At 37.0% G+C, this 15,854-nt stretch overlaps 3 protein-coding genes across 3 annotated transcripts; 1 reads left to right on the top strand and 2 right to left on the bottom strand.

The window, feature by feature from the left end:
- Window positions 1-1,282: 1,282 nt before the first annotated feature.
- Window positions 1,283-5,069, top strand: LOC125217753 (ankyrin). The gene is made up of 4 exons (XM_048119282.2): window positions 1,283-1,704; window positions 2,515-2,790; window positions 3,041-3,178; window positions 3,373-5,069. Exons 1-4 carry the CDS (start codon window positions 1,372-1,374, stop codon window positions 4,900-4,902), a joined length of 2,277 nt encoding a protein of 758 aa, XP_047975239.1. The 5' UTR covers window positions 1,283-1,371; the 3' UTR covers window positions 4,903-5,069.
- A 1,228-nt stretch (window positions 5,070-6,297) lies between these two features.
- Window positions 6,298-6,820, bottom strand: LOC125186732 (LOB domain-containing protein 23-like). Its single transcript, XM_048083178.2, has 2 exons — window positions 6,668-6,820; window positions 6,298-6,576 (listed from the first exon to the last, which is right to left on the bottom strand). The coding sequence occupies exons 1-2, from the start codon at window positions 6,818-6,820 to the stop codon at window positions 6,367-6,369; spliced, it is 363 nt and encodes a 120-aa protein (XP_047939135.1). The 3' UTR covers window positions 6,298-6,366.
- A 1,117-nt stretch (window positions 6,821-7,937) lies between these two features.
- On the bottom strand, window positions 7,938-10,194 carry LOC125216491 (kelch repeat-containing protein At3g27220-like). The gene is made up of 7 exons (XM_048118222.2): window positions 9,861-10,194; window positions 9,487-9,657; window positions 9,186-9,421; window positions 8,925-9,095; window positions 8,534-8,639; window positions 8,249-8,455; window positions 7,938-8,169 (listed from the first exon to the last, which is right to left on the bottom strand). The coding sequence occupies exons 1-7, from the start codon at window positions 10,032-10,034 to the stop codon at window positions 8,005-8,007; spliced, it is 1,230 nt and encodes a 409-aa protein (XP_047974179.1). The 5' UTR covers window positions 10,035-10,194; the 3' UTR covers window positions 7,938-8,004.
- Window positions 10,195-15,854: the final 5,660 nt, after the last annotated feature.

Here is a 15,854-nt window from a genome sequence, read left to right as displayed (position 1 = left end):
TAATTGTTTAAAGGTGAAAATGTACGATAAGGAATATGGATACACATTCTCAAATCCAGAATTTTTTTTATTATATATTTAAATTCAAGTCGTTGATTTTAGACAGAGATGTTTGTACCTAAATTGCTAAACTTTCACCAAATTCTGATTTTGCATAACAGTTTTAAAATCTTTCTCTACATTATACTAAAACTTTTAATTTGTTCTTATTTTATACTATCAACTATCTAAATTTCACTGATGACATAACTTTGTAACTTGGTTACGTGGCAATTACATGGAATAATCTTTTCTCAAAATTCAAATAACAAACTTTTTGAAAGATTCTTAGTATCATCAAAATTAAAACTAAGAATTTTTCAAATAATTCAGAACATCTTGGTAGCATAGGTTGCGAATTTTGTATTGTGACTTAATGAATTATCAAATAACACAGTGATTAGACCTGCGAAATGTTATTTTGGATTTTGGATTTAGAATTAGGATTTTTTTAAAAAAGGGGCTGCTTCTGATTTTGGGGAATTATATTTACGTTGATTTGCATTATTATTATTATGTTAGTATAAAATAAAAGTGTAAATATATATTTAAATTTCATGTACTTTTATCAAAATGGTATGTGGGTTTAATGGTGCCACGCACAAGTAAGTTACTAGTATAAGTTATGTAGATTAGTTGCAAAATAAATACAAAAAAAAGTTTGGTAGTTAATAAGGAGATTTTAAAAATATTAGGGCATCTACAATGGGGCGGAGGATGCGACGCCCTAAGCCCCCGCCCTATGCGCTGCCACATCAGCATTTTATCCTCCACCTCTTTCACTGCAATGGGGCGGACTATAGCTTGCCCTAAGCCCCACCCTAAGTATTTTATTTATTATTTGAATATTTAAACACTACAATATTTTTTTTTTATGTTTGCAAACATATCAATTAGCAAGAATAAATATAAAAAAACTATAAATTAAAGGTCAATTCTATTGTCAATATTTATTTTTTATTTTTATTTTTATTTTTTGTGCTTGTAGAAATGAAATTATTTTGGAATTCATTATTCAATTTAGAGAGAAATTGAGATGAGGAAGAAAGTAGAATGAAAGGTGTGAAATGAAGTAAAAAATCAGAATTTATTGAGTATTTAGAATTTTACAAGCGAATGATCCTTTTGGAAAAAAGAATTAAATGGTAATTAAAGTGATGCTTGAATAAAGGGATTCCTTTAAATTCTTTAAACAAAAAATTGAAAGTGAAATTCAAAAACCAATCAAGTAGAGAAAAAAGAAGTTATTTCCCCCTCCGTCTCTGGCGCTCACTTATTTCAATTTCTCTCCCTTTCTCTCTCTCTCTCTCTCAACCAACACTGCACCTGGAAATGATGGTGCTGAGACACGGCGGGGGAGGCAGCGGCGGATTTCTGGCTGCCAAGCAAGTTGTTCCGCTCAACCACGATGCTCAGGTCTCCCACCGCCTTCTACAATCGTCGCTTTGCAATGATCTCAGATCGGTTCATCAATGCCTCGCCGATCCCTTCGTCGACGTCAACTACGTCGGTGCAGTTTGCTTGAAGATGCGCAATACCGGCGTCGTTTTGTCAGAGGAATCTCCGAGCCAGGTGCGAGTCTGCTACGAGGAGTTCCGAACTGATGCTACGCCCTTGTTTGTTGCTGTTACTAACGGAAATTCGGCACTAGTCAGGCAATTACTGGTAAATTCTGTCCTTCACCTTCACTTTTATTTCACCTGCCTTAGTCTATCGATTTTGTTTCCTATAACATTGCTCCTATTATGGAAATCCATCATTCATCCTGGAATTCGGCAAATTCTAATCTGGCTTTTCGATTTTGTAATTTATTGTTGCTGGATTTGCGCCTATATAATGCTGTTAGTTTTGTTTTGCGTGATTAGACTCTTGATTATTTCGTTTGGTTCAATTTTCAAAATTTTAAAGTTGATGTGCTGGTATTGTTATTTATCTCTGTTATTCAAAATGTCGACAGATGCTTTGGCATTGATTGTTGCTTGAAATCTCCTTGTGATTTTTTTTACTGTCTATTTCTTCTTATCGGTGATCTCTTGGCTTTAACCTTCCATAAACCGTATATTGTGCTTTGTGATCTCAGTCCCTTTCTTATCCTATTAGAGTGGTTTATCGCATTGACTTAGTTTCCCGTCTCTGTTATTGTATTGTGCTATGTAAACTACTCGTAGTCGTTGTCCACTATTTAATTAAGGAAATCTGTTTATCTGAGGGGGACCAGCTCCTTAATAATTCCCTGTATTGTTGCCTCAAGTTACAAACATGTTAAAATTCTAATATCTTGTCCCACATCGGCTTGGCAATGATCCTATCTCTTCTAAATAAGGATGGATAACCCTCCCCCTTATGAGGCCTTTTAAGGGGTGAGTGGCCCATTTCTAATAAAACAAAGTATATGCATAAGAGCTTTGCTTGTGTTTGACTATTTTTTTTATATCATATCTGCAATGACAGAATGTAACCTTTCTGAAATCGCAGAGTGTTGGAGCTGATGTAAACCTACAACTGTTTAGGGGCTATGCAACGGCAGCAGCTGCTAGAGAGGGCCATTACGAAATCCTAGAGATCCTTCTCAAAGCTGGGGCATCTCAACCAGCTTGTGAGGAGGCACTGTTAGAGGTTAGCATCCATGGACACTCTCAGTTAGTGGGGCTGCTAATGGCATCTGACCTTATCAGACCACATGTTGCTGTTCATGCTCTCGTTACTGCATGCAGTAGAGGATTTGTTGAGGTCGTTGATACTCTCCTCAAGGTACATTTTGGATACACCTACACCAATTTGTATAGGAAACATATCTCTGTTATTTGACTGTAAACTACCAGCATTATGAGGTTAAATGAATTAGTTGGTTATAATGCCTGCCAGGTGCCATATTAGTTGAGAAGGGCATGCATGGTAAGTTTGTTGAAATAGGCAGATGGAATGTGTTGCAACTCATCATACAGATATTTGTTCATATCCATTTTATGATCTATCTAATTTAGTTGTTATTTACTGGCAGTGTGGAGTAGATGCCAATGCAACCGATCGTGTTTTGCTTCAATCTTGTAAGCCTTCTCTGCATACAAATGCCGATTGTACTGCACTTGTGGCTGCCGTTGTTAGTAGGCAGATTTCCGTGGTCTGGCTACTACTGAAGGTAACAAATTAATGCTTATCAATGAATTTGGATCCTTGTATTAATTACGATTACTCATGTGTGTCTCCACTCTCCATCTATATAACAAAATAACAACATTGGACCATCACCTCTATATATTTGGAAATTTCTTGATCTCATACATTATTGTGGTCTTCAATAAACTTAACTTATCATATTTTTCTACAAAAAAGGCTGGTGTCAGAACTGATGTGAAAGTGCACCTTGGAGCATGGTTATGGGATTTGGCTTCTGGTGAGGAATTTCGAGTTGGTGCAGGACTCGCTGAGCCTTATCCGATCACATGGTGTGCTGTTGAATATTTTGAAGCAACCGGATCTATACTGGAGATGCTCCTTCAGTGCATCTCCCCCGATGCTCCTCATTTTGGAAGAACTCTAATCCACCATGCCATTCTATGCGACAATCAAGAGGCTGTGAACGCGCTTGTAAAATATGGTGCATGCATTGAGACATCAGTCATGACCACACAACAAACTCAGTTTCGTCCTATCCATATGGCTTCTCGTCTTGGATCTTCAACAATTCTTCGTACTTTGATTGATTCAGGTTGTGATGTGAACTCCACAACAGAATCTGGTGAGACAGCGGTAATGATCTGCGCTGCATATATGCAGGAAGAATGCCTCCAAGCATTGGCAAAGGCAGGTGCTGACTTTGGCTTGGTTAACTTGGCTGGCCAATCAGCAGCTTCCATCGCTCGTTCAAATCGATGGTATGTCAGTTTCCAGCAAGTATTGCTCGATGTAATACGCAGCGGATCCATGCCTACATCCACCAACAAGTCTGTTTTTTCGCCTCTGTTGTTCGTGGCTGAATCTGGTGATTTTGTTAGCTTGAAAGCTGTGATGGGACAAGCAGATATCGAGCTAGATGAGCAGGACGACAGAGGCTTCTCCGCGGTCATGATTGCTGCAGCGCAGGGTCACGTTGATGCTTTCCGGTTGCTCGTATATGCTGGTGCTGATGTTAAGCTATGCAACAAATCTGGTGAGACCGCCATCACACTTTCCAAACTCAACAAGCAGAGTGATCTATTCGAGAAGGTGATGCTGGAGTTTGCTCTGGAGAAGGGAAACCGCATCGCTGGAGGATTCTTTGCCCTGCACTACGCAGCTCGTCGTGGAGACTCGGACGCAGTGAAGCTCTTAAAAAGCAAGGGATACGACATCAATGCTGCCGACGGGGAAGGCTACACGCCACTGATGCTGGCAGCAAGGGAAGGGAATGGCAAAATGTGCCAACTCCTCATCTCTTCAGGAGCGGATATTGGGATGAAAAATGCCAAGGGTGAAACTGCGCTATCAATCGCGAAGAAGCTTCACAACGAAGCAGAGGACGTGATACTGGACGCGGTCGCATGCAAGGTGGTGACAGATGGCTCACGGCTGCGAAAACACACCAAGGGAGGCAAGGGAGTGCCACACACGAAGCTCGTTGCAATGGTAGGAGCAACTGGGGTTCTGCGGTGGGGGAAGTCGAGCTGCAGGAATGTGATATGCCGGGAGGCGGAAGTAGGGCCGAGCTTGAGTTTCGGGCGGAATAGGAGGAGGAAGGGGGATGGCGATGAGACGGGGATCTTCCGGGTTAGGACGACGAAGAATAAGGAGGTGCATTTTGTGTGTGAAGGAGGGGTGGAGGTGGCGGAGCTGTGGGTGCGTGGGATTAGGCTGTTGACCGGAGATGCTATTTTTGGTAAGTAGGAATTATGTTGTGGATGAGAGGTGTATAGTTATGATAGGAGTAGGTAGTGCTTCATCTCGAAGTATATGTAATTTGGGAAATTATTTCCTACATTGTAAATTCAGTTGAGATTTTGGAAATTGGGATGATGATTAAAATTCAGTTGAGATTTTGGGATTTGGGATGATGATTAAAATTCAGTTGAGAGCTTAAATTTAAATACTACTACATTTTATAATTGGAGCAAATAAAATGCAAGATTGACGAAAACATAAATTGGTGCAATGAACTGCAGAGAATAGCCAAGTTCAGAAGTTCTCTTTCCCTCGTTAGTACTCTTGTAGGTTTGTCGTCTCCAAAGATTAAACATTTTCATCTCGTATGTAGCTGCATTGCTCACAAACGAGCTTTGACGAACCAGATAATAGCTAGGGCATAGCTTCTACAGACAAAGTATGCAGAGAGTGTGTATGCAGAGATTGCTTGGGGTTGATATGCATGGAATGAAAACCTAGGCGTAGTCTACTGCGTTGGGGCATGTTGGAGTCAACGCAAACATTCTGCCATTAATATTGGAGCGTAGCAGTTGACGTTATGCCATGTACGTGTTGAAAGCATGAATTTATATGGATGTATCTAGACGCGTCTCACATCATATTTGGACGACCCTATCAATATGCATGCATAGATAGCTACATGTCAAGTCACATTGTGTTGGACTATGTGTCCAATTCAGGATTGGACTACTATTTTCATTGGTTCATTTCACGGGTTAAAGAAAAAAATATCAAATTGGGTTCAGATAAATCCCAAGCCCCAATTCCAAGTCCAAGTCCACGGCCCCAACATGCGACCTTGGTGAGGCGGTGGCGGCGCCGGCGCGTGTGGGCTTTTTACAATTCAATTTTTGTGCACATTAATTATGTACATGTTATAATTTAGCCTATAAGTTTAATTAAGGCTCTTTTCCTAATATGAGATTAATTAGCACATTCTACTATTAATTAATGCTATCACAATCATCTACTTGGAAGGTAGATTAAATTTCACAAAATTAAATATTTCATCACTTATATGATCAAGTCAAACGCATTGACCAAACTTAGATTTTGATATGGTTGTATATGAAGCAATAGTTGTATCAATTGGTTCTTCATTCTTTTTCTCTTAGATTTTTAGACGCGTTTAATTTAGTTAATCAAATAGGCTACTTCTTGGTTATATCTTTTGATGTACGAAGTTGAATCAACACACTCATAATGAAAAATTGAAAACAATTTTGCAACTTTTGTTGGAAGAATATTAAATAGTAGTAGTCACTTTTTCACAGGGTAGTAAATAGTCATTCAAGTACTTGGTTAGGCACTTGAACTGAGTGAGATTGATAGTAATAATGATTGATGTGGTTACACAAACTTATTATTGTATAAACAAAAGACATAAATAAAAGGCAAAGAAAATGAATGCATAAAACATGATAATTTCTAGTGGAAGCAAGAGGAGTCAGACAAATAGGCAGGTTGAAGCGCAGCGACCTCGGCCTTAATGGTAGCTAATTGGCATTCGGCAACATTCAACTGTTGATGCAACACACTAACCATCCCGGCACACCCGTAGACGGGGTCTTTGATCCTGCAGTATGCCTCGTAGTACAACGTCTCCGCTGCTTGCCCTCTACAGCTCACCGGAAGATCCTGCTCTTCTCCAAAAAACATCCATTAATTCACTACAAAAATATATACTCCTCTCCTCAAAAATGTGTACTATTAAGTAACCATTAATTACCTGTAGTATTTTTCCAACATTGCTGGCGCCATAAATCTTGTGAACATAAGCAAAACGAGATGGATTATTTGATGGAAAATATGGAGCAAAAATGCAATCTGAAGGACATCTTCTCCTCAAATGCTTGCATGCTGCACACCGGCTTGAATTCATCTTCTATTCCTATCTCTCTTGTATTTTCTTATTAAGAAGATCCAACTTTAGATTTTCGTATTTATAGTGAAAGATGCATACATTTTTTAACGGCTAGTTCACATATGGAATACTCATTAAATATGAAAGTCTTGATTGTTTAAATTGTGACAAATTTTCACTAAATTTTCTCAAATCATGCAAAAATTGACCTCATAATTTCACGTTTTCCTTTTTTACTTATTAGTTGGTTTCATATTTTCCTCATGAAAACGTCTTTCCTATTTTTACTTTACTAATGTTTGCCATAATATAATATAGAAGAAAAACATAGTGTGTTAATAAAAAAATGAATAGTACAATTGCTAATAAGGCAATGCATTTCGTAAGTGCATCTACAACTACGTTTCTTAGAATTATTAATTTATTCATGAACCTCACGACAATTTTTTCCCATACTTGATAAATTCTTAAAATGTTTATTTAATTAAACAATTAAATAGTGAACATTTGTAAAGAATATCAAATAATAAATGCTGAAAAAAGGACAAAAGAAAATTGCAAATATAAAAACACTAAAAAATGACATGGAACAACTCTTTATATGGAGGAACGAAATCTTTACATGTTTCGTTCCTCCGAAACAGAATGAAAGGCAAATGTTATAGATGCTCTGAAATGCGCAACCAGAACCCGATTGTTGGTCAAATTTCTAGTAGTTTTATCTTTTGATTTTGTTTAGTTCTAATTTAATAGATGGGTTATGTTGTATTTTGTGTTTATTTTTAAAATTTATTAGATCAATTAAATACATAAAAAGTATATTTTCACACATGTTTCTTAATACGTTAATATTTTGAAAAAAGGAATCACAATAAAAAAAATTATAATTTCAATAATCATAATGCTCACTATTTAATAGAGGAGGATTCAACTTGTATTGATTTCCGCTTAGAGGGGAGAGGGGTATGTAGTTTGATTTACAATTTCTTATCTATCAAGTTGAATCCAAATTGATGCAAAATGAAGTTAATAGTGTATTTCAATTAGACTCAATAATTCATATAAATTCTGTAGATGGAGTTACCACTTTTCTCATATATATTACTTTCAATGAAAATAATTGATTAATTTGAAATTTAAAATAAAAATGTGTTTTCTGTGTGAAAATAGAGAAAAAAGTTACAAATTATAAGTAAAAAACATCAGAAACTCAACTTAGTTCTCCACATTTCACCAATCACTTTCTTTGGTTGTGGATTATCTTCTCCTCTGTCTCTCTGCCCAGATGTGAAATACAACCATCCATCCCAAAAACCGGCCAACGTCGTCTTCACCCTGTACGGCATCCTCCCCATCACAGACCATTGCTGCACCATTCACATTATCATATTATGTCAATTCATTACATGAACATGTTAGAGCTGAATTTGATTCAAACATACATACCATGGTATCCAAATGAAATTGGAATATCTCTCCCACTAGAATCATCCTTTTAGTCACAGGGTGCTTCTCTGTCGTCCCTCCCATTATGACAATCGAGTTATTCCAAATAATCCAAGACGATTCTATGTGGGAATCGGGTTTGGGCATGGGGTTCACAGCTCTCCACTTCATCTCCCCATCAAGCATATAGACATCCCCGTATACCACCTGAACAAGACACAAGAAAATAGTAAAGCACGAGATCAATCTAGCTACAACTCATGGCATACTGGTCTTGTGTTCTACCTCGTGCCTCCTTGAGCATTTGAAAATGGGCGACCCGGGTTTTGGCATGAAATCGCCCTCTTGACCGCCAATCACAAAAAGATTATCACCAACCGCAACACAGGCCCTATTCACATGTTCCAAGTTACTACCTTCGTCAACAAAAAATAGACTTGTTTTTCTCCATCTCTATCTATTTATAGTAAGTTTCACTCTATAATGAGGTGGGGCTCATTTTCTACTAACAAAACTTCAACCAACTTTTCTCTCTATCTCACTCTTACTTTACCAATTTTGCATTGAAACATGTGTCGTCGACTACCAAGACTACTTTTTTTTAGACGGAAGCGGTACTATTCACCTTCTCACGAATAAACTAAAACTTGCAGTAAGAAGGATGACTTTTTGTTACCTATGAGGTCCCCCTCGGGGCAGGGGTACCTCTTTTCGCCATTCATTCTCGATTGCTCTACCATTCTTCACTGCAATGCTCCAATGGTCGGTTGCAGGTGTGTGCCGATTCTCTTTGCTGCCACCCATTACATGTAGTCTTCCCCTCCATATCTGAGTTGCTGGAGCATATCTAAACCATTATCACATTCACCAAGTTATTGTTTTTCAGTTCAAAACAAAGTAATCTTGATATATAGCTATAGTGATCTAGTAGTACTACCTCGGAGCTGGTAACGAGGGAATGCTCTCCCACTTCCTCGTCTTTGTGTCGAGGACAAAAGAAAGAGCCACGGGAGGAGCTGTGCACTGAGGGCCATGCTGTCCAGACACAATGTACACATATCTTCTCCCATCACTCGCCACTCCCAAATGGGAATTTGCCATTTCTTTTGGCGTCTCGAATCTTTCAGTCCAATTTCTAGCCGTAAAATTATAGACATCGACATGGGAATGCACCTACCAAAGAAGCATGACATCAAAACATAGAAACTCATACTGATTTATAAATTCAAAGAGCTTACATGATCTAGGTTTCCATATCCGGAGAAAACGTAAAGAAGATCCTCAATCTGAATGGCAGAACCATCCAAACGCGGCACAGGCGCTGAAGCCATTTGCTCCCATTCTAATTGTGGAGCTGGTAGATCAGCAAATGTACCTGATAATTCCAGCTCAGGTACATTATAATTCCCCTGCGATCATCAAATAACTCTTTTATTCAGGCATTTCTACAAACAGGTAAATACCATACAATACAAAACAACACATTTTGAACCATCACTAGTGATCAAAATCAACCAAATAGATGCAAAATTCAATACACAAACCAAACAGCAAACTTCTCCATCATCACTAATGCTGAAAGTTAAACTCAATATATGCAATCATCACAAACCTCGATTTTGGGTTTCGAAACAACCAAGATTTGATTTTTCTCCCGATCCCAGTTCGAAGAAGAAGTGGAGGAGGAGGCCCAGAAGAAATCGAGCGTCAAAGCAATCCCAATAAGGGATAGAAGCGTAAAAACGACTGTGGATTTAGTGGAACTGCGTTTTCCGGCAAACAGCATATTGATTGAGGATCGAAGAAAGGGAATGAGAAATTAAGGGAGCAAGCAAAGAGGAAAGTTATAGTGAAGCAGATCATGTTTCGGGAGAGGAAAAAAAGATGGGGCGCCAATGGTTTAAACATCGCTGCCACACCGCCTCAAATACAGATGGTTTTTCTCCAAACACTCTTTTTAAAACATTTAGTTATTTATCATTAATAGCCAATAAATTTAAGGCTAATTCCGACTTTTCTGCAAAATTTAAATATGGTGAAAAACAATAATTTTAAATGAGTATCAAAATTTTCACAATCAAGTAATGTGATGAAATTAAATCGAATTTACATTACCGTGTCAAATTTGTGATAAATTAAATGTAACACATAGCACTCGATCAAGAAACCAACCAAACAGGTAATGCTCCACTTCTGAATCATAAAACATTATACTCCAAGTTGGGATCGGGATCGGGTATTGAGAATTTTGGATCTTCGGGTATATTCGAATTATCCGATTTTTTTAAAAAATTTAATAAATAGTGTGTTAATTCTAATTTGCATATTCATACTTATTTACTAACCCAAATATGAAATACTAACTGTCCGCTTGCTAATATATTAGTTCTAACTTTTAAAGTTTAAGTAATTAAATATTAGTGTTAATGGTACTCCCTCCGTTCCAAGGTATTAGACCAATTTTCTTTTTTGGGATGTCCCAACATATTAGACTCATTTCTTTTTTTTAGCAAAAAGCATCTATCTTATTTATTCTCCACTTACTTTTTTCTCTCTTCTCTCCCCTACTTTTTCCCTCTCTCATACTTTACTCTCTCCACTTTAACTATTTAAATATCAATTCCTTAAATCATGTGCCCAAAAGAATTGAGTCTAATACTCCGGGACGGAGGGAGTAGTTAATTACTGAGTTACAAACTAGCAGCTGACACGCCTCCCTCCCCTCTTCTACTCTCTCGCCCGCGCCTCCCTCCGCCGGCGCCGTCTCCTCTCCCAGCACTGGCCCTCGTCTCTCCCAGCGCCGGCGAGCTCTCCTCTACTGCCCAGCCGCGGCCCATCTCCTCTCCCAACGCCCCCGTCTCCAATCCCAGCACTGGCCCTCATCTCTCCCAGCGCCGGCGAGCCCTCCTCTACTGCCCGCCGCGGCCCATCTCCTCTCCCAACGCCGCCGTCTCCTCTCCCAGCACTAGCCCTCATCTCTCCCAGCGCCGGCGAGCTCTCCTCTACTGCCCAGCCGCGTTCCGTCTCCTCTCCCAGTGCCGCCGCGGCCCATCTCCTCTCCCATCTCTCCTCAAAATTGAATTGAAATCAATATCGGGATTGGATACCCGATTATTTGGGACTGGATACCCGAGTCGGGTATCCGGGTATCCAAAATCAAAATCGGATCGGGTATCGGATACTAGATTTTAGAAAATTCGGGATCGGGTATCCGAAATTTTCGGATCGGGTATCCGCGGATACCCGATTTGACAGGCCTAACTCCAACCAAAAACAACTCAATCTATTAAGATACAAAATTTCAAAACTCCTATCTAAATATTAACTTCTAATTTTTCTATGATTTAATAGGGTTTAAAAGACTACTTCTACTTTATTCTTTTTTGCGCCAAACATGCCGCGGGAGTCGCTTGCACCCTCTGATTCAATCATGAGATGGTTCATCCCTTTCACGATTCCTGAGTTGGAATTAGTATGAGTTAACGACTTGTTTTCTGGCATCTCGATCTAAGCACAATGACCAGACATGTTGACGGTAAGTTGCACGGTAGGTTGCAGGGCGGACGCACCATTAGCGTAGACACTGGGTAATGCAACAACATGGTGCATGTTTTCACGCATTATAGGTGGCCCGACCGGCTGTTGAACCTGATATCTTGAGTTGTTGTGCGCTGCCCAAGCTTCAAAACAAAATTTGATTATCATTCAAACCAATAACATACTTATTGTTTTGATCCAATGATGCATGGATAAAATTCACTGGGACGACAAATGAAAACTCACTTGAATGCATCTGAGATCCATTCGATGAAGACGTGGAAATAAATCCTGGGCCAACTTGACGCATTACCTCAGCTTGTCTCCCGAGCAAGTGATTGAATTTATTTATTTGGGCCTTCAAAGCCACTCTCATGTGATAAGCCTTAAAAAATTCCTGATTTTCCAACTCGAGCCTTTGCCAAACTGGAAGAAAACTAATAATTAGATAATTCCAAACATATAGTATAGTGAGTTTTAAGGGACAGGTACAAACATTTTTTAAGAATTATGAAGATCAGTGAAGCACGTTTGTTAATGGAGTATAACATCGAAATAATAGTACAGATCGATGAAATTAAAGTAACCAAGTTTGATGATGCGAGGTTGAATTTTTGCACTATTGGACAACTTATTCACAACTTCCTCCTCACTCATGCAAAGTTGAATGCACATTTCGATAAGATTTTTGACCTGATCAAGTTCAAAAGACAAATTTAGCACATATGGTAGAAATAAAAGGATTTTTTCTTGTTTTCTTATCAATCAGTGCTTCAATATGCCACCATATACATGCATTAAATACAATTAGTACATAATGTATACAGATTTTGGATTGCATAAATGATGAGTATAAAACAACGATAAAACCTACAAATTGTATGTCCTGTGGAGTGATTTCTCTAACTTGGCCAATTAACATTTTGCAAGATTCAAAAAGAGGGCAGCCAATTGATTGAGTTGTGAGATGCTCCGTCGCTACATAGATCAGATATTCGAATAAATCAAAGCCATAAATGGAAACTGAAATAGGTGTAAAACACAATACATGGAGTAATAAAAACAATATGTACAAGGCTTAATTTTTATACTATTATTATTGTTATAAGAGCGGTACGAAACAAGCTGAAAATTTCCGACATTGACTTTGGAAATTCTTCACTTAACTTTGTTTTGCAGGAAAAATGATTATTTAAAGACTTAGATGCAATTGGTTAAATCACTTTTGATAATTGAGCTATGTTGACGAATTCAACTTTAGAGAAACCACAAAAATATTAAGAGGAAATTAAGATGAGAGATTTCGGAAAAAGGGATTAATTTCGCTGACCTCTCGAAATTAGGGATTAATTTCGCTGACCTTTCGTAATTTGGGATCGAGGCAAGCTTATTTTTCAAAATAAGGGATTTCTGATTTTTTTTTTCCATTTTTCTATTCTTTTTTAATATTATTTTCCTACAATCATTTATCAATTGTCTAAATTACCCTCTCAATTATTTGACATGATTTCTACAAAATCATAGCTCCAGCCGTTTCTACAAAGAATTTGTCCAAACACAGACAAACATATATATAGAGATACATGTATTCTCACAAAATTTAAAATAGTTTTTATGTCAAAATTTTCAATTACATTAAGTAAAGTGATTTCAAAACACCAATACCGACAAACAAAAAATATGTATTGTGTATATATGTATTTGCATATACAGACGGATATGTATGCCTATACAAATAAAACAGAAAATAGGTATGTGTATTTTGAAATCCTTTCATAATCACGGCTGTTTGGAGTTGAAAGACGACAGTGGAGGCGCCGTGAAGGAGGGTGGAGTAGGGTCTAGAGTAAGGTAAAGAGGCGACGAAAGGTGATGAAGAGCGGAGGCGCCGTGGAGGGGAGGGGAGGGGGGAGGAGAGGAGAAGGCTTGGGATAAAAAAAAAGGCGGGTGGTTTGGAAGTGAAACGGCTTTGATTTTTTAGAAATTAGGTAACATAATTAAGGGACAATTTAGGCAATTGATAAATGGTTGGAGGAAATAATATTATAAAAGAATAGAAAAAAGATTAAAAAATCAGAAATCCCTTATTTTGAAAAATATGCATGCCTCGATCCCAAATTATAAAAGGTCAGCCAAATTAATCCCTAATTTCGAAAGGTCAGCGAAATTAATCCCTTTTTCCGAAGTTGAGATTCCATATATAATAAACTTGACCCTGTTTTAATGAGTTTTATGGAAATTGTAGCGTGGTTACTTGCGTTGGAAAGTCGTTTATTTTGATTAACGGCTCCTATCCCATTTGAGAGTTGAGTGATTCGATTCTATAACTTGAAATTGTAATATTCATTTGTGAAAGATCTTGGCAATTTATTTTGAAAGAGCAAACTTCAAAATTGGTCGCTAAAAATAGTGTTTGCATATTTTAAGAACCCGAATCTGAAAATTCACGCTAAAAATCTATGAAAAGTGCAAATTCTAAAAGCGTAAATGTGTTTCTCTTTCCTCTAATAGTGCAGGCACTCTTTATTTTGGTGTTATTTTGTCGCATACTTTGATTTCACATTTATGTGAAATATATACAAATCATTTTTGGTTATAATTATAAAATAGTAGTCGTTTCCCTCGTAGTTGAGGCGAAACTTTTTGGCACATTGTTTAAGAAATTGATGTTTAGTATGTTAAGTAAATAGATAAAAAAGTATTAACTATAACAAAACTTTCTAAAATAGGAAAATGACTCAACCACGAGAAAATACAGGGAGAGCTATATGAGAAGAAAATTTTGTGCCATAAGTAGAATAATTGAACTAAGTTTTACAAAAAAAAAATTTGAATAGACATTTCCGACAACATTGTTCTCACTCTTACTTAGAAAACAACATCAACCTAAATTAGTTAAAGCCTTAAAGCATAATTATTATAGTGGCCCATATTTCTCAGGGCTTTGGCCCCTAATCTTTGACAAATGAGCAGTCCCCACTCTTACTTAGAAAACAACATCAACCTAAATTTTATTACGGCCCATAATGATGAATGTCATGATTAATCAACTCCAAGGTTATTTAATTACCGATTGCACCGATACAACAATTGTTTGGAATTAAGAAATCGAGAATCAAGCAAAGAAAATCGAGTCAAGAATCGTTAGACGCACATTTTGTATTGTTCATTTTAATGTATATATTTAGTTTAATTCTAATACATTAAAAAATATTATTACAATTTTTAATTTTATAAAACTCATAGTTCAATTTGCTCGTTTTTTTTCTATAATTTTAAATAAATTATTAAGATAACAACTAGTAGTCCAAATTAAATACTCCGTTATTTGTTGCAGTAATTGAATTAGTATGAAAATTGTAGTGCGTTACTTGTGTTGGGGTTGATTACAATTTGGATGATTCACGAGTTTTAAAATAAAATGGAGTGATTCATAACTTCAAATGATAGAAATTTGTGTCATGAGTGGAAGTAGGATAATTAAAGTATTAAACATAGTTTGAGTTACATTAATAAATCTGTTTGGAAAAAGAGTTAAAAAATACTTAAAGGTTAATTAAAATGATGGCCCATATTCTTGGGCCGAACACATGACAATGAATAGCTTGATTTAACTTATTCCAAATAAGTGAAATTTTGGGACTGAATTTTCCCTATCTTTTTGCTTTCCAAACCCGTTGGTATTTAATAAAAAACTTATACTTACTCAGTTTTAAAAAAACAAAAGGATTTTGCAAACGATAGAAACAGAATAAAAAGAAAATAATTTCTATTTTTAGGAAACTAAATGATTTTTGGAAATCATGTTTGATTAACGTGGGGTTTGTTAACATAAATAAATAATTCGAATTCTAATTAGCTTTTATAAATTACTCTCTCCGTTTCACCATAGTTGAAACGAAACTTTTCGGTACGGAGTTTTAGAAATGAATATTGGATGTGTTAAACAAAAAGATAAAAAAGTAAAAGAGAGGAAAAGGTAGAGAGAATAAAGTATAAAGTGAATAAAGTAGAGAATAAAGTAAGAGAGAGTAAAGTAAGAAAGAGAAAAAAGTTACTACAATATATA

Source organism: Salvia hispanica, chromosome 2 (assembly GCF_029641045.1).
Source record: "Salvia hispanica isolate PSC_SH4W2 chromosome 2, Shi_PSC_v1, whole genome shotgun sequence".
In the NCBI taxonomy this organism is placed as follows: domain Eukaryota; kingdom Viridiplantae; phylum Streptophyta; class Magnoliopsida; order Lamiales; family Lamiaceae; genus Salvia; species Salvia hispanica.
This window is presented reverse-complemented; position numbering and strand designations above follow the sequence as displayed.

Excerpts from the sequence above, each read along its gene's own strand:
- LOC125216491 (XM_048118222.2), bottom strand. The coding sequence starts at position 10,034 with ATGCTGTTTGCCGGAAAACGCAGTTCCACTAAATCCACAGTCGTTTTT. Across the intron at positions 9,096-9,185 it reads CCCTCGTTACCAGCTCCGAG|ATATGCTCCAGCAACTCAGA; the intron begins GTAGTACTACTA and ends ATAATGGTTTAG. Across the intron at positions 8,170-8,248 it reads AATTTCATTTGGATACCATG|CAATGGTCTGTGATGGGGAG; the intron begins GTATGTATGTTT and ends TGAATGGTGCAG.
- LOC125186732 (XM_048083178.2), bottom strand. The coding sequence starts at position 6,820 with ATGAATTCAAGCCGGTGTGCAGCATGCAAGCATTTGAGGAGAAGATGT. Across the intron at positions 6,577-6,667 it reads ATGTTGGAAAAATACTACAG|GATCTTCCGGTGAGCTGTAG; the intron begins GTAATTAATGGT and ends GGAGAAGAGCAG.
- LOC125217753 (XM_048119282.2), top strand. The coding sequence starts at position 1,372 with ATGATGGTGCTGAGACACGGCGGGGGAGGCAGCGGCGGATTTCTGGCT. Across the intron at positions 2,791-3,040 it reads TCGTTGATACTCTCCTCAAG|TGTGGAGTAGATGCCAATGC; the intron begins GTACATTTTGGA and ends ATTTACTGGCAG. Across the intron at positions 3,179-3,372 it reads TGGTCTGGCTACTACTGAAG|GCTGGTGTCAGAACTGATGT; the intron begins GTAACAAATTAA and ends TCTACAAAAAAG.